The following is a 23,451-nucleotide window of genomic DNA, read 5'->3' on the forward strand; positions in this document are numbered from 1 at the left end:
TAAAGCCAAAACTTTAAGGTTTTATAACCTTGTGTGCCGACCCCACGTGAGTGGGAAAAGGCCAGGGAGATAATGATGATGATGAGTCATCATAGTACTTGTAATTAGTTTTATAAAGTTAAATTTGTAAATTTTATTTTGTGATAGTGATGTACCTAGTTTACAATTGATATTGTTAATTGACCGTACTATCGATAATTTATTTTACTTAATGAAAATCCTGGACTAATACAGGCAAAAACACACTGTTACATAAAGCTTAGGGAGTGGTGGCATGACAAAAAAGTGTTACATATCCGACAATTAATTAATGCCACCTAGTTGATACAGCTACGGTATGCTTTGATGTAGATGTTAAACATACTATTCATCAAAGACACATTTATAATCAGGCTATCACAATCATATTGGCAAAACTTGGTGATTTATCTTGGATATGTGAAGACCACGGATATCGGCTCCTACACATAATACTAATTGACTACAAACATTTTAAAAATACAGTATTTTATATGAATAAATATGATTTATTATAATTTAGTTACATTTTTTTTTTCTTTCCCATTTGCTCATTTAGGTTCAATGTCATTAAACAATAATTTTATAATTAAAAATGTTTTAACTTTGAGCCTAAATGTAAATTTGTTTTAAATATTATTATTATTTAATATTGTAAGAAGGATCACCCTAACCACCGCGTATTTTATCGATTTCGATATCCAGATATCGATGATCAGTACACTTCACTATAGAGCTCTTTATGTTGGTATCCATGTTTTTTTCGTGCGTCAGAAAATTGAAATAAAACATTTAGATTCTGGCAATATTTGCCGCACAAATTGAGGAAATGAAAATTGTTCTAAGTCCCGACTATTACTACGAAGTAGTTACATACTCTTTGAAACATTCCATAGACCATATAATATTTGAACGAACATTCTCGGTCATGGCCGATTTTAGTTCCATAATTTTAGGTTATTCCCAGTTACAATGCTCAGTGTTGTCATATTAAACACCATTTCCTTTTCCACAAATTTTGGTAAATCATCGCATGGTTGTTTTTTTTTAATTTGATTTAGTTTCAATAATACTTTAATAATTTGTCGTAACTATTTTAATCGCAATTGTGTCACCGAAATAATTGAACAAAAGATTAAATATATTATTTTGATTCCAAAAACTCCAAATATAGTTCTGATTTCTTCTTTCGAGTTGAATTTTACGTTGAAATAACATATTAGTGATACACACGTTACACTTTTTAAATGGTGCTCTGTGTGCTACAAGACATCTTTTTTTTCTCAGGCGATAGAAATCTAACAGGGTTTGTACAAATAAAACTGGCGACAACCATTTTTCCATGCGCAATAAATCACAGCGATGAGAGCTTTAAGTCGTTACAACATATCAATCAAGCTGGTGTTCAAAAAATTGTCTTAGGTATTTTATTTTCATGAGGGGTGAAAATAAACTATGGCTGATAGCTAATATTTAGCTTAATTATATCAGTTTGTAAAATTCTTCAATTTGTTTGTATTTCAAAGCAATACGATGACTAATCGGGGATCGGGGAAAATTTAATGTAATTATTGAAACACCACAGCAGCCACCTTTGTTCTAAAGTACGGAGTAAATACGTAGACGATGTCAAATAGCAGCATTCGAGTGATGCAAGTGTAAAAGTAATTTTATTATTTTGCAGTGATCGGTCGAGTTAAATGTTTGTCACATTTAAAAAAATAAGAGATTTATATTGAAAAACGTGGACAACAGCTGGTAAAGTATTATTTCCATATTTGATAGAAGGTTTCTAAATAATTTACTGTCTTTCTAGCTATAATTTTAGAGTAGTGTATTTAGCGATGGTACAATAGGCTCAGACTACGATGAACTTCGTTATATAATTGCGTTATTTTCGTAATTTAAGCACATTATTTCTTTATTATTATAGATTATAATATTAGATGGGGGTGATCCAAAAAAATCATATTGAATCTTAAATGTAGAAAAAAAAAATCCAGTCATAATTGGATAAATTGCTCCTACAAGTCTGTAGCCTCGTTTAAAGTAATGTTAACTATATTTAGAAGTAGGAGAATTTTTAGGCCAGAAGAAGCCATTGGACCATTGCCGTCATTATGTATGTATGTATGTATGTGGCTACTTTAATTTGTTGATGTCCTAAAATATTGATAAATTTACCATCATAAAACAAATCAATTGTTGCAGTAATTAATGTGTAAAATTAATTTATCAACCTTCAAATGTTTAAAATTGCTCGTCTGTAAAGTTGTGGTTTAAAATATACCGCGTTGTTCTTGTAAATATGCGATATTTCTAAAAGTTAAACAATAGAACAGTGGTTCTCAAACCTTTTTTGACTACTGAACCCTTTTAGGAAGTATGATGAAACCCTTATTTCCAAAAATTAATGCTTTATGCATACTCCGTGCCTTGAGGCAGACATGGTAGTTATGTGTGATTCTCTCCCCAATTGGGAGCATAACCACTTAACCTTAAGTTTCCTTTCCCTATGTGAACCCTAGATTCTAGGTATGATTATTCTAGGTATCTGTGCACTGGAAAAATAAGACTAATATATTATTTGTAATAATTTTCTTGTGTCCCTTGTTTATTACATATATACATAATATTAAACTTTGGATGAATTTTGCCTCTGTAACCTTAAAAGTCCTATAATACTAATCATAATTAATGGTACCCCTTTAGTGCTATATTAATTGTGATCAGTATTTAGTTTTGTGAACCCCATAAAGGTTTTGCGGAGACCCAGGGTTGTGCGGATCACATTTATAGAAAGGCTGCAAAAGAAAATAATTTCGTCCAATAAAAAAATTAAATATTTTAATTTCATTATGCAAATAAGGACTCCCCATTATGTGAATATCACTATCTGTTTGAGTAATGCGCTTATTTCTTCTTACCATTATGAAAATAATAAATGCAAGGCAATTTTATCTCTATACACATTAAACTTCTGTAATGCAAATAAAACATGTTTAATTTGTAATGTAGTGCAATTTTATCTTTACACATTAAACTTCTATTCTGCAATAAAATATGTTTCCTCCCATAAGACTATACCTAATTTAATAATATAACAAAGACAGGCTCTACCTTATTTAATGAGATTAGGGGTTCTTCATTTTCTTTAAAAACCTGTAATAAAAAGGAGAAGGCTTCTATTGCTATAAGTTAAAAATTTCTAACTTAGCTCAAATTGAGTTATACTCGTTGAAAACCTATGAATAATGCAGATAGTGTGTATATTAATAAGTTTAATACAGATAGCTTATTAATTATAGTCATTTCTGCTATTTGTTCAAAGCAATAAAAAAGTTATGTATATGAGAATCTTATTGCAAACCAAAATGAATAAATAAAAAACAGGCACCAGTGCCACTGACTTGTCTGTCAGTGTCAGTTATATTTTTTTTTTTATGATCTGGTTACATAGACCTTTAGGTCAATCTTATTTGGAGTGTCAGTTATAGCTATCAAATCACGAAAGAGCAGATGAGCAAACAGCAAAACAATTATTAACATAGAGCAAATTTTAAATACACTTGTTTAAAAAAAAAAACTTTTACTAAAATGACTTATTTTAGTACTAGCTGTGCCCGCGACTTCGTCCGCGTGAAATTCTGTCTTTGGATAGAATTTTTTAAGGCTAATTATTTTACTTAACCGACCTGCTATGATTTGAGGTATGGATGTAGAAGAACATAGAGAGAGGTTTGCCAGGACCGTGCCAAATGTCTAAAATATTCCCAAACAAAATTTCATTCCCTATTTTTATTTAGCACACTTGAGGGTAACATTTTTTCAAACGTTGAATTTCATATTTATTTATATCAAATTAGCAGCCACAAAAATAAGTTTTAAACTTGTAACTGTAAAAATGACGATACTTCCATAAAAATTTCCACCCCCACTTTCAGCCCCTTACAAACCCTTTTTCGCGTTAAAATGTGCCCTATGTCCTTCCTCAGGCTCTAGACTAAATATTGGTAAGGGTAATAGCAAAACATATTAAACAAAACAATCACCAAAACCTCACATATTGCCGAACAAAATTTCATCCCCTATTGTTATTTAAATTTTTACAAAAAATTCATTTCATAATTATTTATATCAAATTAGCAGCCTTAAAAATAAGTTTCAAGCTTCTAACTGTAAAAATGACGATAATTCTATACAAATTTTCACACCCACTTTCAACCCCTTACAAACCCTTTTTCGCGTTAAAATGTGCCCTATGTCCTTTCTCAGGCTCTAGACTAAAATTTGGTAAGGGTAATAGCAAAACATATTAAACAAAACAATCACCAAAACCTCACATATTGCCAAACAAAATTTCATCCCCTATTGTTATTTAGCACCCTTGGGGGTAAAATTTTTACAAAAAATTAATTTCATAATTATTTATATCAAATTAGCAGCCTTAAAAATTCAACCCCTTACAACCCCTTTTTCGCGTTAAAATATAGCCTATGTCCTTTCTCAGGCTCTAGACTATCCGTTTATTGAAGGTAAGCAACACATCTGCAATTGCGGATGTCCATAGGCATCAATTTTCATAGTAAGGAATAACTAAGAAAAATCAGCTCATACGTTGCAAATCAATTTCTTGGAGTTAACATGGACGACTTTCGGAAGAAGTTAGAAATTTTTGGTACAACTTAAAACTTGTAAGCGCCTCCTTTATAAAATCAAAAAAATGCCATAAGTTCCTTGTGGGACAATATCTATATTCTATACATATAAGAAAATTAGTGTTTCTATCGAAATAAAATATATATATACATATCGTGTACGTGATGTAATGTTTGTTTTACCTTTAACGAAAAACCAAATTTTAAAATTTTTGTCTGCCCTCAAGCCGCTTTTGTTCCGGGAAACATCCAGAACGGCTGGGCCGATTTTGAAGGTACTTAAGCTGGAAGCTAGCTGATGTGTGCAGGCATACTATAGGCTTCTTTTTTAAATACTGCGCTGCTGCGACGAAGTAGCTGTCGATCGCTATCTCCGAGACGGCTGGGCCGATTTTGACTGGGCTTTCACTGGAAGGTAGCCAGAAATAAATGTTGTATTTATTTTTAAAAAATGTAAAAACTTGTAAAGAAAAATAGAGTTCATTCTGACCTGAACAAAAAAAAAATATATATCCATACATGTCATACAAATATAACTGATTAGTGTTTGTATAGGTATAGAAACTTAAAAATAAAACTCTTTTATTTGTCGGAATGTGTGTGTGTGTGTGTATTATAAATAATTGTCAACGCTATTGTACAAAATCAAAGAATAATTACTTTTATTTATTTTCAGATCCAGATCAGTTTTTTAAAATGGACGAGGACGAAATGAACAATGCACGTAAGAAATTTTATAGTTACACTTCAACTATTTAAGACGAATTATAAAAGAAAACATTTTTCCAAAACTAATATTAATTTCAACTACATATTTACCGCAAAAGTTCGCCAAACAAAAACGCCAGAAAACAATGGACATTTAGAATTATTTTATGACTAAAGTGTAAATTAAATAAAAGCTTTGCTTAAATATGATTTTAGTACATCTCTTCAACATATTGATAAACCACATTAATGGACCAAACAATTAGAAATCTTCAAATGGCGTATTTTCAGGTTTTCAATACTAGGCGAATCGCACGCTAGGTCTTTAGAAACTCATCGTCGTATACGCATCGTCTTCGTTACATTCTCTGCTGTTTGTACTTAAAGTTTGAGAGTCGGTATTGTCGGTACACCCTGGGCACATCAGAATGACTTTAATTAACTCACGAGCCACGTGTCGTTAATTATGATCAGTAACGGTGTTAGCTTTCCTAGCTGTTTTCACTATGCCTTTGTAATGATACTAACAAGGTTATGTGAGGCGCAGATCTGAAGCGCCTATCCAGCCTGTCCAGCGCTCTGGGCGTTCGGCCATTCGTGACCTATACTAGCTCCGATACTGATTCTGACATTATTCCGATAGGTAACCAACAGGTAACACTTGACTCACTACTGCGATAGTTGTGTACCTTTAAGGCTTGAATTAATTGAATAATTGTTCTGATCATAATCGATATCTTCGAATTTAGGACAGTGCCTCAATGAGAATACCAATACTTTACAAAATGATCCAGTTCAACCTTAATTATTATATTTTGTAGGGGGAGATAAATGTCAACTTATCATACAATAAGTTATATCTCGTACATGTACATGTTGTATATGCGTACATTTTTTTGTATATTTATTTTTTTCAGGAGAGAGAGTGAAAGACGTACCTTCTAATAGAGGACAAAGAAGACGCGCGCAAGGTAAATGTGAATTTACTTTTACACGAGTATCGGAGCGTCGGTGGCTCAGGGGTTAAGCACTTGACTTGCAATCTGCAGGTCCTGGGTTCGAATCCCGCCATGTGCCAAAGTGTTTTTCGATTATCGATTTACATATGTACATTTATCCGACGTTCTTACGGTGAAGGAAAACATCGTGATGCAACCGGCACATATCTGAGAAGAAATTCAATGATATGTGTGAAGTCAACTAACCCGCACTTGGCCAGCGTGGTTGACTATGGCCTAATCACCCCTAACTTGGGTTAGGCTCCGATCCTCTCGGTGAGGACGTATAGTGAGCTGATGATGATGATGAGTATGTGATATGGCAGACTAAATTAAGCTGATTGATTTTTATAAACTGTGCATTTTTTTTATTAAAAGACGTCGAGGATTTTGATTAAAATAAAATGGTAAATATTTATTCTGCTTATCAGGAACTTCTATACCTTCGAATTCACGACAGAGACGAAATGAGAATATAAATACTTTTCAAAATTATCCCATATGGCCTAAACCAATAGCGCCCTTACTACATAAATTCCCCGGAAATAAACGGGGAAAAAAACAGGAAAGGGGTGCTGGATATAGTCAAGGTAAATATGCAATTGGTTTAGAATCACTTTAAAAGAGTTATAGCCCGCAACAAGATATCTGTACGAATGGCATGTTGCACTGGTACAATACTCCGACTACGCAGAAGACAGGCTAAAATTGGAAGCCACTTCACGTTTTGTCTGATGAATGTGCGTGTCGGAGGACTAATTTTAGTCATCCTTTCATTACCATTCTTTTTTGAGGATGAATTTTCCTGAGGGGACGCTACGGAATGGGAATATCCTCTATCTTCCCTCCTTTGTTTGTTGAAGGTAAACAATGCATCTGTAAATGCGGATTTTTATGGGCAGCGGTCACACTCGCATCACTATTTTGGCGTCTTTCACATTAATCCTTATGATTATGACGAATTGTATTATATTTATTACAGGTTTCGTTCCCAATAATAATAATCGATCAATTCAACGGCGTCTCGACATGAACGATAGTGGTAATCCCATTAATAGCCAAAGAAAAATGGGGTTCAAGACCTTAGAAGAATTAGCTAATGCGGAAAGCAGAGATATACTGATGAAAATCAGCATAAAGAGAGAAGCTTTTATGGATTTTATAAATTCACCGATAGATCGGCCCGATGTATTTCCGCTCTTAATGAGAATCTTGTCCAAATCTTGCCAAACATCGTTTGATAATCTTAGACTAAAATTTATAGTAGAAGTATGCAGTTCTCAATTTTTGCTTTACTTGCAAAATTACTTACTAAATTTACCATATGGCACAGAAAAGCGGGCAAATAACTTGTACTGGAATGATCCAATAGATTTTTGGAGTAATTTTGTACAATTTTGCGAATGCGTGACAACTGTGTCGCCGTCGACGGCGCTCCGCAGTTGTAGGGCTCTGATCGAGGCAACTTCTAAAGTTTGTTTGGACGGCCTGAGCGAGCGCCACGGTTTTCAGCTTCCCGATGAATGTGCATTGAAATTAATTCAGCTACGAACCTCCTTAACGAATCAGGAGAAAGAAGTTGAGGTATTTCTCTAATTATTTTTTTTATGTTATATCAGTTCAGTAGATATAGGATAAATATATAGCACTGTTATAGTAGGGTCCTGGCCTCCATAACTTTATGATAGGTTTATAGAACTCTTTGTCGTTATAATGCTTTTATGAATACAATTTTTTACCAATCTTCTTATAGCAAGCTTTATAGAACACTTTAGGCGTTCTATAACTTTTTATGAATAAGACCGATAATCTTAAAGATTAAAATGATTTTAAAATTAATAATTGTATATATTTTAACTCAGTTTGTTTTCATAGGTGAAACAAAAAACTAATTCCTACCAGTTGGAAATTGATGATGGGGAACCACCGGAGAACTTTCGAGAACTGAGCGTTGTGCCGAGTCACCAGGACCTGTTGGAGCAGCGGCCGTTCGTGAGGCCCAACATTGTCGACGGCGCTTATCGTGACCAAGAACATTATCTCGATGTACAATTCAGGTTGCTGCGTGAAGATTGTTACGGCCCACTTCGCGAAGGAATAAGTAACAAATATTTGATTTTTAAATAATTTTATTTACGCATGTTTTTTTATACTTGATACTTATTCTCAACCACTCTTATGTAGTGATGACGTACTCTTTTCTGCTTTGAAAGCTTTTAATGTCTACACTGTGCATTAACATTGCTCGTCACAACATCTGTTACTGTAATCTAAGGCTAGTGTTGACATGTTTTCCAGATCAACATATAAAGGAGCCCATGAAGAGAAAATATGATCACATCCGGTTAGTATTTATTAATAAGGCATGTAGATTAGTATGACTGTTTTCTTTTATATTTACTTAAAGTAAATGAAATATGTATTGAATGTATATAGGAACCACAAACTACTAATATTAACTATTACTGGTGGTTTCAGATTATTACGTAACGTAGTGTTTGTGGATCCATTCATTTCCCAATTGAAATCAGGCTATCTCGTGCAAGTAGGATCCAAAGATATGACACATTTCCGAAAGACTAATTGGACACATAGCAAACGTTTTATGTTTGGTTCGCTTGTGCTGTTCACCAAAGATAACTGTAAAACCTTTATAGTTGGCACAATTTTGGATCGTGATGTCAAATACTTGTCGCAAGGAAAGGTAGGTTTAGTACACGGCACTTGAGTTTGGTGGGCATTAACAGATCTTACCAATTTAAAAAATAATTAATTAAGTTATAACAAATTAAACTATTCAAATTTAAGAGTGGTAGACGCCAGCAACAACAACATCTGTTGTTCGAATTGACTTGCTCGCCCCTTGAAATACCACGACCACACAGAATACAGGCGGGAACAGTCGGATGAGTGTGGTGCCGGAGGCCTAATTTTAGTCCCTTTTCTCTTCCCATTATTTTATTATAAGGAAAGGATGGGAAAGAGAAATGGATTTTACAGAGGAAGGGGATATATTCTTTTTATGCCCCCCTCTTCTGTCGATTAAAGGAGGGCAACGCATATACAATTGCGGACGTCTATGGACCGCTTCGCTATTTAGGCGTATTCAGGTGGCCACTCGCTCGTTTGCCAACTGATGATTCAAAAAAAAAATTTAGCATTCCGAATAAATTAACCAATTTAAAATATTTATGATTCACGTTGACTAAGGCTTTCTCTAGGATTGCAAGATGGAAATAATTTAACTATGTTTAATATTTTAGATACCGGTAGCATTGGTGGACGACACGACTGGAGTGAACATTTGTTTCAGTGGCGACAGATACACTATGATAGAAAGCGAAGTTTACTTCGAACCTTATTACCACGTGCTCAATGCGATCAAGGATCCCAAATTCCCCGAACACTTGGCCTTGAGCAAATATATTGTCGATGTAGATGTAAGTGTATTTAAACAATATAACTCTGTTTTTCTTGATGTAATGAATCATAGGACATTTTATTTTTTAATCATTATTATTATGTATTAGCTTTTGCCTGCGACTCCGTCCGCGCGGTATTAAAAAAATATAAAAACTTGAGAGGTGTCAAGGGACACCCGGATGGAACGAAGTTCCATTCAATTAATTAGTGAAGGAATTGTAATATTTTTTTTAAGTCGCGACACCACACTGTTCAATGCGAAATAGAAATGAAAATATCTGGCTTGCTTTCTATAAGAGAGAGAGAGAGAGACAGAGAGAGAAACATGCGACGCCGCACAGCTTACAATAGGTTACTATAGCAAAAAGTGTCGTGACAACTTTTCGTAAGAATTTTTTCCGTCTAGCCCCCTTTCACAACGCGCGATAAGGAACTACGTTCCAATAAGTAGCATATGTGTTCTTCCAGACTGTTCTACATCTGTGTCAAATTTCATCAACATCCGTTAAACCTTTCTGGAGAAACCTTCAAACAAACATCCATCCATCCATCTAAGCTTTCGTATTTATAATATTAGTATGATAGATAGCTTTCGTTAATTCAGGTGTCTCCGATTGACATAAAAAGCATAAGATGAAAGCAATTGTTTTAATATTACAGCCGACACCGAATCTACCTCGTTATCTAAAACCACAACAAGTGTACGAAATCGAATGTGATTATATTGATCACAGTTTCGTAGTGGAACATGAGGAAACTTGGCCGACTAATAATCAGTTGGGCCTCAATGAAACACAATACGAGGCGTTCAAGTTGGCGTTGACTCATGAATTCGCAGTCATCCAAGGTCCACCTGGTACGGGAAAGACTTTTATCGGTGTTAAAGTTGCCACGACCTTGATTGAGAATTTAAAAAGTAATTTCAACAAATGCCTGTTACTAATGATTTGTTACACGAATCATGCATTGGATCAATTTTTGGAAGCTATTCTGCCTGTGACCGAGTCCGTGGCGCGTATCGGCGGCCAGTCGCGCAGCGAAGTTATGAAGAAGTATAATATAAACGAGTTAAGGCTTCAGTTCTGTCGTCACAACCGTGGGAAACAATATTTCTATGATGAAAGAGATAAATTAAGAACGTTGAATAAAAAACTAAAAGACGCACAGGAGCGTCTTCATTCTTTACACAATGAAGTACTCAGTTACACGTGTGTACAGAAATACGTTGCTGAAATAAAAGTGTTGAAACAATTTTATGGACACGGCAATAATGATCCTTTGGAACAATGGTTATTTGAAAATATAGATATTGACGCTGAACTTCCTTCCAATGATGATGATAATGAACATTTCGTATTAAACGACAACGAACCCAAAAACAATAGGAATGACTTTTATATTGATGATTTGGATGATGATAACGACGAATTGAATGTTAACGTCGTTGAGCCCATGGCGTACGTGTCCACGAGTTTTTCACTACCAAAAGCTATTACGGAGATGAGAAATATGCGACACGAATATCAGAAATGTAAAAATCCGCAAGAACTACAAAAGCTCCATTCAGAAATTTGTCGATATAATAGCTACATACATCTTTTCACAGTAAGTTATTTTTCGTTTTGATAAATTTTATATCGACATTAAGGTTGAGAAGAGACAAACAATCGTAGGTTGCGATCGTCTGTAGAGTAGTCTAGTTCGATACAAGGGTTTGGGAATCTCAAAGTGTGATCAAATATTTAGCTTCCCAAAAAGATTCCGTAGTCAAAAAAGTTTGAAACCCTGTTGTTTAGACCAGTTGTTACTCCATACATACACAATCCCAGAGTATTTAACCTAAACTCTGACATTGGTGAAATGGATCTAAGTAAACTGAAAATAATTTGAATATTTCATTCATACTTAGATGTTAAAATAGCACTGTTTGGTAAATTCGAAATGGTTTTATGGTGTGACAGGAAATGTCTTCGTATCGACGGCACAAACACGACAACGTCCGGCTGCAAGCTAATCCTACGAAGATGTCCACTCAAGATCGCTGGCTCCTGTATTTTTCTTGGGCTGAAATTGTTATCGCTAATCTCATGGAAAACATAATCCCATTACATGTAAGTGAGAATCAAGACATTCTTTATATAAAAAAGTTTGTGGTTTTAATATTAAAAATTGTTATTTAATTATTGTCTAATTATTGGCGGTGGTGAAGGTATCAGGTCTCTGAAGTGAAGCGTAATAATCATCAAAATTGTTTCATGACCATTTATAAATGTAAACTTGTTAACATCCTGAATTGTTGTATATAATGTTTTGTGCTTTTTGATTCCACTTTGCTTAACATTTGCCCACGAAAAGAGAACTGGAATATACGTCTTATTTATTTGAAAGCCGTGAATTATTTTCCCCTACTTACCGGTGAATTTCTTAACTCACGTTCACAGAAAAAATTTGCGGAGGCGAGTAAGATTTACGAAGAATCGAGGATGGCAATAGATCTTGAGATTTTAAAAAATACAAAGGTCATCGGCATGACCACAACCGGGGCTGCGAGGTTAAGGAAATTGTTACAGGCTCTGGCACATCCAATAGGTAACTGCAATAGATGTTAACGAAATTAAAGAGATTTTATATTAACACATTAAGTAATTGTCACCAACACATTTAATAGTTCATTATGTTTACTGATGAGCATTATTTATGAATTTATGTCCTTATTGTTTTCAGTAATAGTAGAGGAAGCTGCAGAAGTTCTTGAACAGCACATAATAACATCGCTCACACGACATTGTCAACATCTCATTCTAATTGGTATGTTATCATTGTGAGCGCTGCGTCCACCCGTCATCGACGGGTAGCTCGCGGGTCTACTGCGGGGACACGGCGCAGGATGGGGATGAGCTTTGAACTACAATTTAAATAATATTTTGCACAGGTGACCATCAACAATTGCGGCCATCCGCAGCTCATATGAAATTAGCCAAACATTACAACATCGAAGTGTCGCTGTTCGAGCGCATGATCAACAACAAGATTCACAGTAGCCGGCTGGGCGTGCAGCATCGCATGCGGCCAGAGATCGCCTCGCTCATCTCCCCCCACATCTACCCGCACCTCCTCAACCATCCCTCCGTCGAACACTTCCCCGATGTAAGAGGGATGACGACTAACCTGTTCTTCCTCAGTCACGACTTCCAAGAAAATGTAAGGGATGATGTTGATTATTTTTAACAAATCTTTCCATCGCCATCTTGGGAACTTATATTTCTACTACTATAGATATAAGCAAAGGATTCCCAAGTAGGATTGGTGACCGACAGGCGGCCTGACGTAGAAAATTAAGCCAAATCTTGTAAGTTTTATAAAACCTTGTGCGCGCCGACCCCACGTGAGTGGGATAAGGTCAGGGAGATGATGGTAGATATAACCAAAGGGTGTTTCGTACAAATTTGACGTCTAATCCAGAGTCAATTTTCAAAATATCATTTTTTTACTAACTCTAAATCTAACCTTTTTTTCGCTTCACTTTCGTGCTTCGCATTAGGTATCTGTAGGTTTTATCTATACTTAATTAAGACTCAATACGAACGGTACTTTATAAATGATTTGATCATAGTTCGTTTTGCAAAGATTTTAACGTTTGAACTTGAAAATGAATTGTATGCAGGAAGTCGAAGAAAGTTCAAGCAAATGCAATGAAAAGGAAGCGGACTTAGTGCTCGGCTTGGCCAACTATCTCTTGCAGCAGGATTATGCCGCGGAGGATGTTACAATTCTCTCCGCTTATTCCGGACAAATGTTTTACTTGAGGAAGGTAAGTGAAGCATCCAAAAAGTTATTAACTAATTTTCATTTTTATAGCACATTTACACTTTGTTAAAACGTTGCTGTATTTTTTTTGTTTGCTCATTAACTGCAAGGATTTAAATATATAATACTAGCTGTTGCCCGCGTCTCCGTTAGCGCGAAATTGAAAAAAAAATCGATATGTGTCCTTTCAAACTACGTTCTATATCTAAGCCAAATTTCGGCGAGATCCGTTAAACCGTTTTGGAGATACCATCTTACAAACATCCATCTAAATTTTTTTTCGCATTTATAATATTAATAAGATGTAGTGAGGTATTTATTTTTATTTACGCGCTAGTTAAGTAATAAAAGTGGTACTTAAATAAAACAATAATGATAAATGTTGATTTTCAGCAACGCGCATTATACTCGCACTTGACGGATGTTAAAATCACCGTCGTTGACAATTATCAAGGCGAGGAATCTAAAATTATTATCCTATCACTCGTACGGAATAACAATAACAACAAAATTGGTTTCTTGGGAACCGTAAACCGGATTTGCGTGGCTTTGTCCAGAGCCCGAGAAGGTAACTATTTAATTTAAAAACATGTCTAAGTAAGCTATCTAAAGAAGTAACATCATAACAATAATAACATAATCACGACTGTAAGCCAGAAGGGTTGGCAGAGACCATAAACTTCTATTTGATGCGGTCCTGACACACTTCACTCGCTTCTACATTCATACATCTACACATATGCGCTCGTCGGTTTCGGTTGCTTTTAAAACGGGCGGTATTTTAAGGCGCTCTCTTCCGCGATATAATTTTCCTTTGTTAATCTTCCTTCATTCATCCCATTAACGTGTTCAAACCATCTAAGCATACCGTTTTTGTTAAATCCAAATAAAATGATATTTTTAAAAAATATGTTAATCCTATTTCTTTAAGGTTTCTACTTATTTGGAAATATAGACATATTGAAAACGAATTCTGGACTTTGGGAGAAAATCGCATCAACTTTGGAAAACAATGGATCGCTGGGGAGTAGACTGCGTTTGCGTTGCGAGCGGCATCCTGATGAAATTACTTGGGTAAGATAGAAATTACAACTTCTGTCCATAGATCTTCAAAACATATGATCGAAGCTTCTACCAATTTCTTTATAAACAACATTATATTTATACAAGAAGCGAAAATATTGTACCTCAAGTATTATTAAAAAATTAATTTGGAGAAATGCATAAAGCTATTTTTTTTAACTTTAATTATGTTTAATGGACGACTATAAATTAAAGAATTTCTGTGAATGCGAGTAAAATGTTAGATATTTTTGTTAAATATGTTGATTGTTCAGATTTCAGATGCGGCAGACTTTGAGAAATCTCCCGAAGGCGGTTGTTTGAATAAATGCACTTACAATTTGACCTGCGGACACCCATGTCCAATGATATGTCATGGCTACGACCGCGGACATGTCAATACAAAGTGCACATTGAAATGTGAAAGGTAATTATGGTTACTAATATGAAAATATTCTACGGATTAGAACTCCATTTTTCAATTGCATAATTTTCAATACGTATGTCATTGCTTTTCTATGTAATTGCTATGAATTAGATGTGAGAAAAAAAGATACGAGTAAAATTAATGTACGCGAATCAAAAATCTTTCTTTGTCTCACATAATTTTATAACATTAGCTAGACATATTTTACAATATAAGTTACCTTTACCTCACAATTTTCATACAACTGAAAAGATGAAATGTTTTTATAGAATTTGATGTTGCTCTGTTTCGTTAGTTTCCGCGTTGAATCAAAACGGGTTATATAACGTCTAACTATTCTCAGCATTTACAGTGGGCTAATCACGAATATTTGCGAGAAAGTTTTCCTAATGTCACCAACGAATCGTATACAAATTTTGTCGATGACGTTACGAAAACTTTCTCGCAATTGTTCGTGATAGGCCTCAGTTCACTAAACACGGTTATTTTTAAATTACCAGAAAAAAAAATACAGCTAATGTAGAATACTTTTACGATCTTAAATGTTTTTCATTATTTTATTACCAAGCAACGATAAAGTTATTAACAAATTGGAATTTAAAAAATCCTATAAAACACTTTAATGTTTACAAACAAAATACTACGAGTCATTAGCCGACTTCAAAAAGAAGGAGGTTATCATTTCGACTGTTTACCGCGGAACTCCGCCCCTGGTGGTCCGATTTTAATAAAAATTATTTTAATCGAAAGGAAGTGCTTGCAGATGGGTCCCATTTTTTTTATTTTTTTTAAATAACTAGAAGACTAGTAGATTTTGAATTTAGCTTCAAAATGTGTTGTGAAAATTAGGGACATTTTTGCTTTTAGCGCTTACGTAGGCTAAACTATAGGACCTACATAAAAATGATGCATGGACGAATTGTAGCTCTTTAAATGTGCTAAATAAAAGTCCGCGATAGCATATATCTATCTTCTGTAGTTTTACACTTGTATATTAAATGCAATCAACCAATATGAAGAGTAACGCTATACCTTATCCCACCGACGGCCCCACAGACCCTCAGGCCATAGTGGCCGAACATCGGGAAGACACGGTCTGGCCTTCAAGTAATATCGTCTATTAATTTCTGACAAGTCTCCCCTTAACGGACATGTTCGTCGGGCATCCACACCAGCGCCTACTCCAGCCTATATTTTCGTTGATATCAACGATGCGCGAACGCACACAGCCTAGCAAGGATCTTCCCGTTACTGACAAGATCCGGTTAATAAATCGTCCCTGCGTTCTGTAGAACAATACCATCCATAACATTCTCAGATCTTCATACCGAGGACACTCCCACAAAAAGTGTATTGTTGACTTGTTATTTTTAGAATTATATTGTCTATAGAATTTTATGTGAGAGTGGGCACGTGTGCCCGCTGATGTGCGCGGCGAAGTGCGCGCCGTGCGTGGTGCCAGTGACACGCCGCCTGCCCTGCGCACACGACATGCAGCTGCCCTGTCATCTGGAGATCACAGATCCTTCTATTAAGTGTAATACCATCGTCACCGTTACCTTGAAAGATTGTCAACATCAGGTATTTGCTTATTTTATCAATTTAATCTATAATTTTTCGTTCTTTGTCTTACCGTCCAAGTACGACGGGAGCCTTAAAGAGTAGAGAATAAGCATTTACTAAAGTAGCACCATGTTAAGATCACATCACTTAACAACGGTGAGATCGTAGTCAAGTGCTGCTTTATTCATAGTAAAAAATCGGGAATATTTTACACGAGTATTTCATGCAGGAAGATTATTATGGTCACTTTTAATACTAAATCATTCATTTTTAGGCAAAGAAAACCTGTTACTTGGATGAGAAATTAGTGCTTTGCCCAGTGCCTTGCGTGTACAGGGTTGAGAAATGTGGCCACCAATGCGAGCGTACTTGCCATGTCAACAATGATCCTCGTCATGAAAAAGTGAGTAAAACGATAATATGGTGATTTTTCGTATAATTACATATGAATGACTTTAATACGAAAAACCAGTAACGGCGCTGTAGCGTATGAGTCCGTTCGTCTCCTATTTCTTTTCATAATTATTACAAAAATCTTTTTGATTTTTTTAGTATGTATGTCAAAAGCCTTGCGCAAAAGCCAAGGAAGGATGCATGGCGGGTCTTATTGGCGACCGCGGCGACCACCAGTGCCCCAAGAGATGTCATGAAGCTTGTGACCCATGCGTTGTAGAAGTATGTGTGCCTTAATGTTTTTTATTTCTTAATTTTTCTTTGAATAAAAAAAAAACTTTGAATTTGTGGATTACATAATACAAAATCTCTACTACTCTCTCTCTACTACCTAATATTTTTGTGAGTTCTGTATGTCTTTTCAATTGTTAGTTGAAGTCTAAAGCACATTACCGATTTTAATATTATTACGTACGCCATTTTATAATTTTAATTTAAGGTTGTAAAGAAACGTGCCAACTGTAAACATTCTGAACGCATCGCTTGCAACAAAGCCGTAGACGACACACAGTGCAAAAAGAAATGTGCCCGCTCCCTGCCTTGTGGACACTTCTGCAAGAAGAAATGCTTCGAAGCATGTGGAGACTGCACGCAAATGGTAAATACAGTACAACTACAATGTATCACAACTAACCTAAATAGATAGACAGTACATAGACAAATAATATAGCTGAAATCTTGAAATTGTGTCAAAAATAGCTGTCGCCCGCGGCTCCATCCGCGCAGAATTAAAAAAGAACTATATTAGTAGCCTATTTGTTTTTCCAAGCTTTGTTAGAACCAAACTACCAACTACTACTACCAAACTAAAACTAGTATAAGGCCAAATTTTAGCGAGATAAATGAAGTCGTTCTGGAGATACCTACTAACAAACATCCAGCCATCAATCCAAACATTAGTATTTATAATATTAGTAAGAAGTAAGATATATTATTTTGTGTGAAGATGACAAAGGTCATACCGGAGTGCGGGCACAAAGTGAAAGTGCAATGCAAGGAGGCGGCGACTCGCGAGCTCTGTACTGAGATATGCGAGCGCAAGTTGTCGTGCGGCCACACTTGCCGGGGACGCTGCGCCGACGACTGTGACGTCACCACTTGTACCGAACACACGGATCAACTTTACAAATCGCTTTGCTCACATAAAGTTCGATTGCCGTGCAACGTCATACGATCTGCGGGCACTGGTAAGTTTGTGTAAAGTAATAAGGGATAATATAAAAATCCTAAGGGTTTTCGCGAAAAATCAGCACTGGGTACCAAGTGGTATGTCCGGTTGTGCAATGGGTGCTAATGCCGGCTCTTTCGTTATTGTCTATAACTTTTATTAATGTCTCGATTAACAACTAATAATACGATAAATTGTTTTGTAAGAACTAACGGATGAAGTATACTTGCGACACTGCGAGGCACCGTGCGGAGCGCTGCTGGCGTGCGGGCACCTGTGTGGGGGCACGTGCTCCAAGTGTCGCCAGGGCCGTCTGCATGTCGCCTGCAGCCAGACCTGTCACCAAACCAACATCTGTGGACATCAGTAAGTGTTCTTCCAGACTCTGTTTCTACAACTGTGCCAAATTACATCGAGATCCGTTAAGCCGTTTTTGAGAAAAGTACTAACAAATACTCATTCATCCAAACTTTCGCATTTATAATATTAGTGTGATAAAAAAATGGTTGTGGTACTGATTTGCAATGTATTATGAAATGTTTAGGTGCCAAGAACCGTGCAACCAGGTGTGTCCGCCATGCAGCAAGCGATGTGAGGTGCGGTGCACACACTCCCAGTGCGGCAAGCTGTGCGGCGAGCTCTGCGCGCCCTGCCAGGTACACTAAATACCGCCTCGGCTCTGAATACCAATGAACATTATTCCATTACGTAAAGCTTCCACCCACAGTTGTAAATTAAGAAACCTAAAGCGGGACTTGGGAGTTGCAACTGCAAATTATGATAACATGCGTACATTTCGGGATGGCTAGGAGGCGTGCTGTCGGCGATGCTCGCACGGGGCGTGCCAGGGGCGCTGCGGCGAGGCGTGCTCGCGGGCCGCATGTGACGCACCCTGTCCGCGGGCCCTGAGCTGCGGGCACCCCTGCCGCGGATTATGCGGCGAGCCCTGCCCCGACATCTGCAAAGTCTGCCGCCCCGAACATTTCCCCACGGGCTTCATCGGCGAGGAATACGATGACGATGCCAAGTATTACATCTTTATTTCCTCATCTAGATCATTAATCTTGTAAATTTTTAAAACTAATGTGACTGTTTTAAAACATTCAAGCTTTGTAAAATCGGGTCATTAAAAAGCCTTTAAATAGGGACCGGGAAAAAGATCTATCTTGGTATGTCTACTCGTACCTAAAACTCGACTAAATTAAAAACACATCGAATCCATACAGTAATATGGCATGCAATGTATTGCAGGTTCATTCAGCTGCAGGACTGTCCGCACGTAATGGAGGTGCAGGAGATGGACAGCCTGATGACGGCGGATAGGGAGACCATCGCCATCCGTACCTGCCCCTTCTGCAGGAAGCCCATCATCAACACCAACAGATACAAGGATCTCGTCAACAGAACCTTCGCTCTTGAAATCAATCCGGTCAAAGAACGTGTCTATGGAACCACGGAACAGATAAAAATTAAACAGAATGAACTTAAAGCAGCACTGAGAGAATTTACAGCAAAAAATAAAGCAATTAGCTCAGGTAACATATTATTTTATTTTTAAAACTGTGATTTAAACATTACATTTGCTTATTCTATTAAATTGTTGCAACATAAGATTTTGGTTGTAATATATTAAAGAAATCCTTATATTTAACTTGTCAGACGAAAAACAAAATTGATGTTTCTTGATATAGAATGTTTAATTTTTCTTTCCTATTATAAAAGAAAAAAATCTTTCAGATATACCAATATGGAAAAAATCACTCTCAATGTTAATAGCGAAATGTAATCAAAATAGGAAGAGATCACTGTTAAGTTTGGAGATGGATTTCATTTTTCTAGAAATATTGGATATGATATCTGATGTTTACGATAAATCTCTTGCCACTGAAATGAATGAATCGAAAGCGGACCTGCAGATGCACATTGAAATAATATGTCAATATTTAATCACAAATACACAGAAAATAAGCCAACAGCAACAAACAGATATTGGAAAAGAAATAAAGAGATTGAATTACATAGTTCAACTTAACAAAATAACAGGTCATTTGGAATACAAGAGAGTGGTTGCGGTTAATTCTGCACTGGTGGAATATGCGGTCGCGGCAAAGCGAATCATACTTGGATGGAATGTTTTTGACGAAGAAAAAGCACTGAACGCGTTACGACAACTACAAGAAAAAGTAAAACTTTCCGGTATTGTGACCAAAGAGGAACGCGACTTGATCGTTAAAGCTATAGGTCTTAAAGCCGGTCACTGGTACAAATGCCCTAACGGCCATTTCTATTGCATCGGGGAATGTGGCGGGGCCATGGAAGTGGGTCAATGTGTGGAGTGCGGAGCTCGCATCGGCGGCTCCAGCCACAGGTTACTCGGCACCAACAGACACGCGCCTGAGATGGATGGCTCTTCATACGCAGCTTGGTCGGAACAATATAATAATATGGCCAACTTTTTAATCGATTAACTTGCACCAGACATTTTCAAATGTTATCCTATTATTACATCATTTAATTTTAAATATTATAATAGTAAGGGCACCATGACTAGAACGTATTTAGCGTAGATTATTAATTTAGTTCATTCTAACAAGACAAGGCCTAAATATGCAAACAAATATCGATAAAATTATAAGGCGGCTCTACACTATTTTAATTTTCATTTAAATATTACAGTTTTGTAGAAATGGTGCGATAAAAAATAAATCGGTACTCTCAATTCGGTCCATATTGTATCTATATTTCGAAGCCCCCAGCCAACAAGTCGGTAATGTGCTATTACGGACTTTTTGCTGTTATATCAAATTTGGCATCTACGGGTTGGGATACACCTTTGTGAATTTTTTTCGTATTTTTCCTGTGTTTTATTTAGGTCAAAAATGATAAGCATTTATATTTTTATTTATTTTATATTTTTTATTATGCTTTTTAATTAATAGCTTGGATTCTATTATTGAGATAAATTAAACGTATGACTAGATAGACCAAAAAATTAGCTTTCATTTGATGCCTTATTGTCATCATAATTTGCAGGCGTTAAATAAATATGAATCGAAACAGTTTTTCGTCTCTCCTATAAAATTTGTATTTTGCGATTACGGACATATTGGCTGGGAGCGTCGAAATGATTACTATTTTTAATATCACTAAGTCTGTAGATTTTATTACTTTACGTCAATTCATTATCTCCCTTTTTCCTATAAAGTGACGTCATAGTATATATTACTCTTACATCTATCAGCCGTCATATGACTTATTTTCTTTCTGTGGTATATTAGCTTTTACACAATTCAACCATACTTTTTTCGGTCTTCCTGTTTAATACAAAAGTCATTTACTTATACACATAGATGCAGTATCAATTTAATTCAGTATACTTGACTGAGATAGACTTGAAAATTAAATACATAATTGTACATATCGACGCTGGAAAGCATAAACGCTGTAACCCTGTAAGAGTTGCTATAAAGGTTACAGCGTTTATGCTTTCCGGCGTCGATATAATAAATATTTTAATACGGTAAAAAGCAAGCAACGAGCCTTATTCTAGCCCACACTGTTTTCAGTTTTGTGGTATCTTACAAAGAAAATTTTTCTTTTTCAGATTTGGTTTATCTATCTTAAAAATCTATTTTATAGTACGAAAAAAGAAGCTTTTATCTCATTAGAATTTTATTCTACTTCTAACGCCATCTTTTAGAAAATCATAAAACTAATAATATTCCATATTTAATAATCTATAGATAAAAATGTATTTTATTAAAAAATTATATATAACAAATTATGGCCGACCTTCGCGAAGCCTGCTGTTTAGAATTAGGCATTATGTACAAGTTAATATTTTTCAGATATTTTATGATTATAATTATTGAAAACAACAAATGTTTTATCCACTTTAATAAATTAACACACAAGCAAGGCACTTTTATATGTTATGCATCATTTTTATCTTCAGTTATTCAAAAAGCACATTTAAAGTTTTATAAAAAATATTTGAAAATCCTAGGTTGCTCTATTTTTAAACAGTTATTAATTACTATAAAAAATGTAATAATTATAATGTAAGTGATTAAATAAAATTAATAAATTGAAAAAAATATTTTTTAATTTTTTTATATCATATTGTGATATACATTGTAAAAATGTAAATCACAATATGATATTACTATACATATAGTGAACTGACCTTGGCCATTATATTCTGTACTTGTACTTAAATCTTCATCAGTTTGGATACCACATCGCATACCAACTATATTGGTTTTTTTTTAAATCAGAATCTTAAGGTGTTCTTGCAATGAGATTATAGTGTCTCTGAGGATGATTAATTTACTTTGATGATGTTTATGAAGTATCGAATTAATTTTGAATGAGGTTTAAATGTACTTATTGGACGGTTGTCATAGTGTCGGCCGTGTGTGCATAACGAACAACTACGAACTATCGAGAATCTGTCTTGTAAAAAAAAATAATCTAAAAAATAAGTATCACAATTAAGGTGTTTTATTAGTTTTTGAATTGATTACAGTTGGCTATGTGCGCACACTAAACTTAAAAACATTAAATACATTACTTTTTTGTTTGCCAACACCTCAATGTTGTTTAATGATTTACTTTTTATGTAGTTTGAAGAATAAAGTAGGATTAGAAACAATTTTATTTATATTGTAATTCAAAAACAATCACGATTCACAATATTCGATTGCAAGTTCTATGAGAACAACCTTCAGAAATCGAAATGATTCATAACCGATTTTACTAACCCATCACTAGTGAAATGCCGCATCGCATTTATAATAATAGTAAGATGTATTCAAGTGTCATGGTATTCGACAATGCTGTCCGGCGGCCTCTCAATCCGGTAATAATAAGTAATTAACGAGCCTAGGCTCCTAAGCGAGCCTTCTAGCCTAGTTGCTCTTAAAATAAGTTAAGACTAAGCGCCATCTGCGCCCTTTTCAAGGCAAACAGTGACTACTCAGTCAAAAAAACCCAGTGCCTACAAAATGATATAAAAATAAGAATAAGCCCGACTAACCGACAATAAGTCCACGTAAGAATATAAAACGAAACCTAGACCTTCAAAATTGGTCTCGATGTTTTGCCGATAATACTATCTGAATCGCTGGGCATCTTATATATATATATATATATATATATTGTTCT

General features: G+C 35.5%; 1 protein-coding gene across 3 annotated transcripts; it reads left to right on the forward strand.

The window, feature by feature from the left end:
• The first annotated feature begins 1,399 nt into the window (after nt 1-1,399).
• LOC106710615 (NFX1-type zinc finger-containing protein 1) lies at nt 1,400-21,731 on the forward strand. 3 transcript variants are annotated; one of them, XM_014502710.2, is made up of 28 exons: nt 1,400-1,776; nt 5,353-5,400; nt 6,302-6,355; nt 6,814-6,972; nt 7,365-7,966; nt 8,258-8,483; nt 8,681-8,726; nt 8,861-9,086; nt 9,646-9,822; nt 10,466-11,410; nt 11,767-11,916; nt 12,247-12,394; nt 12,530-12,613; nt 12,738-13,006; nt 13,470-13,616; nt 14,006-14,180; nt 14,544-14,686; nt 14,950-15,101; nt 16,493-16,682; nt 16,939-17,067; nt 17,217-17,339; nt 17,557-17,715; nt 18,064-18,304; nt 18,492-18,651; nt 18,830-18,941; nt 19,095-19,312; nt 19,537-19,820; nt 20,023-21,731. In XM_014502710.2, the coding sequence occupies exons 2-28, from the start codon at nt 5,373-5,375 to the stop codon at nt 20,751-20,753; spliced, it is 6,078 nt and encodes a 2,025-aa protein (XP_014358196.2). In that variant the 5' UTR covers nt 1,400-1,776; nt 5,353-5,372; the 3' UTR covers nt 20,754-21,731. The 3 variants fall into 3 exon arrangements, with proteins under 3 accessions (XP_014358196.2, XP_014358197.2, XP_045536734.1); XM_014502711.2 differs by lacking the exon at nt 1,400-1,776 and adding an exon at nt 4,916-4,951; XM_045680778.1 differs by lacking the exon at nt 1,400-1,776 and adding an exon at nt 5,009-5,091.
• The last annotated feature ends 1,720 nt before the right edge of the window (nt 21,732-23,451 follow it).

This window comes from Papilio machaon, chromosome 13 (assembly GCF_912999745.1).
Source record: "Papilio machaon chromosome 13, ilPapMach1.1, whole genome shotgun sequence".
Taxonomy (NCBI): Eukaryota; Metazoa; Arthropoda; class Insecta; order Lepidoptera; family Papilionidae; genus Papilio; species Papilio machaon.

Excerpts from the sequence above, each read along its gene's own strand:
- LOC106710615 (XM_014502710.2), top strand. The coding sequence starts at position 5,373 with ATGGACGAGGACGAAATGAACAATGCAC. Across the intron at positions 13,617-14,005 it reads AAATGTTTTACTTGAGGAAG|CAACGCGCATTATACTCGCA; the intron begins GTAAGTGAAGCA and ends GTTGATTTTCAG. Across the intron at positions 17,340-17,556 it reads GTGACCCATGCGTTGTAGAA|GTTGTAAAGAAACGTGCCAA; the intron begins GTATGTGTGCCT and ends TTTTAATTTAAG.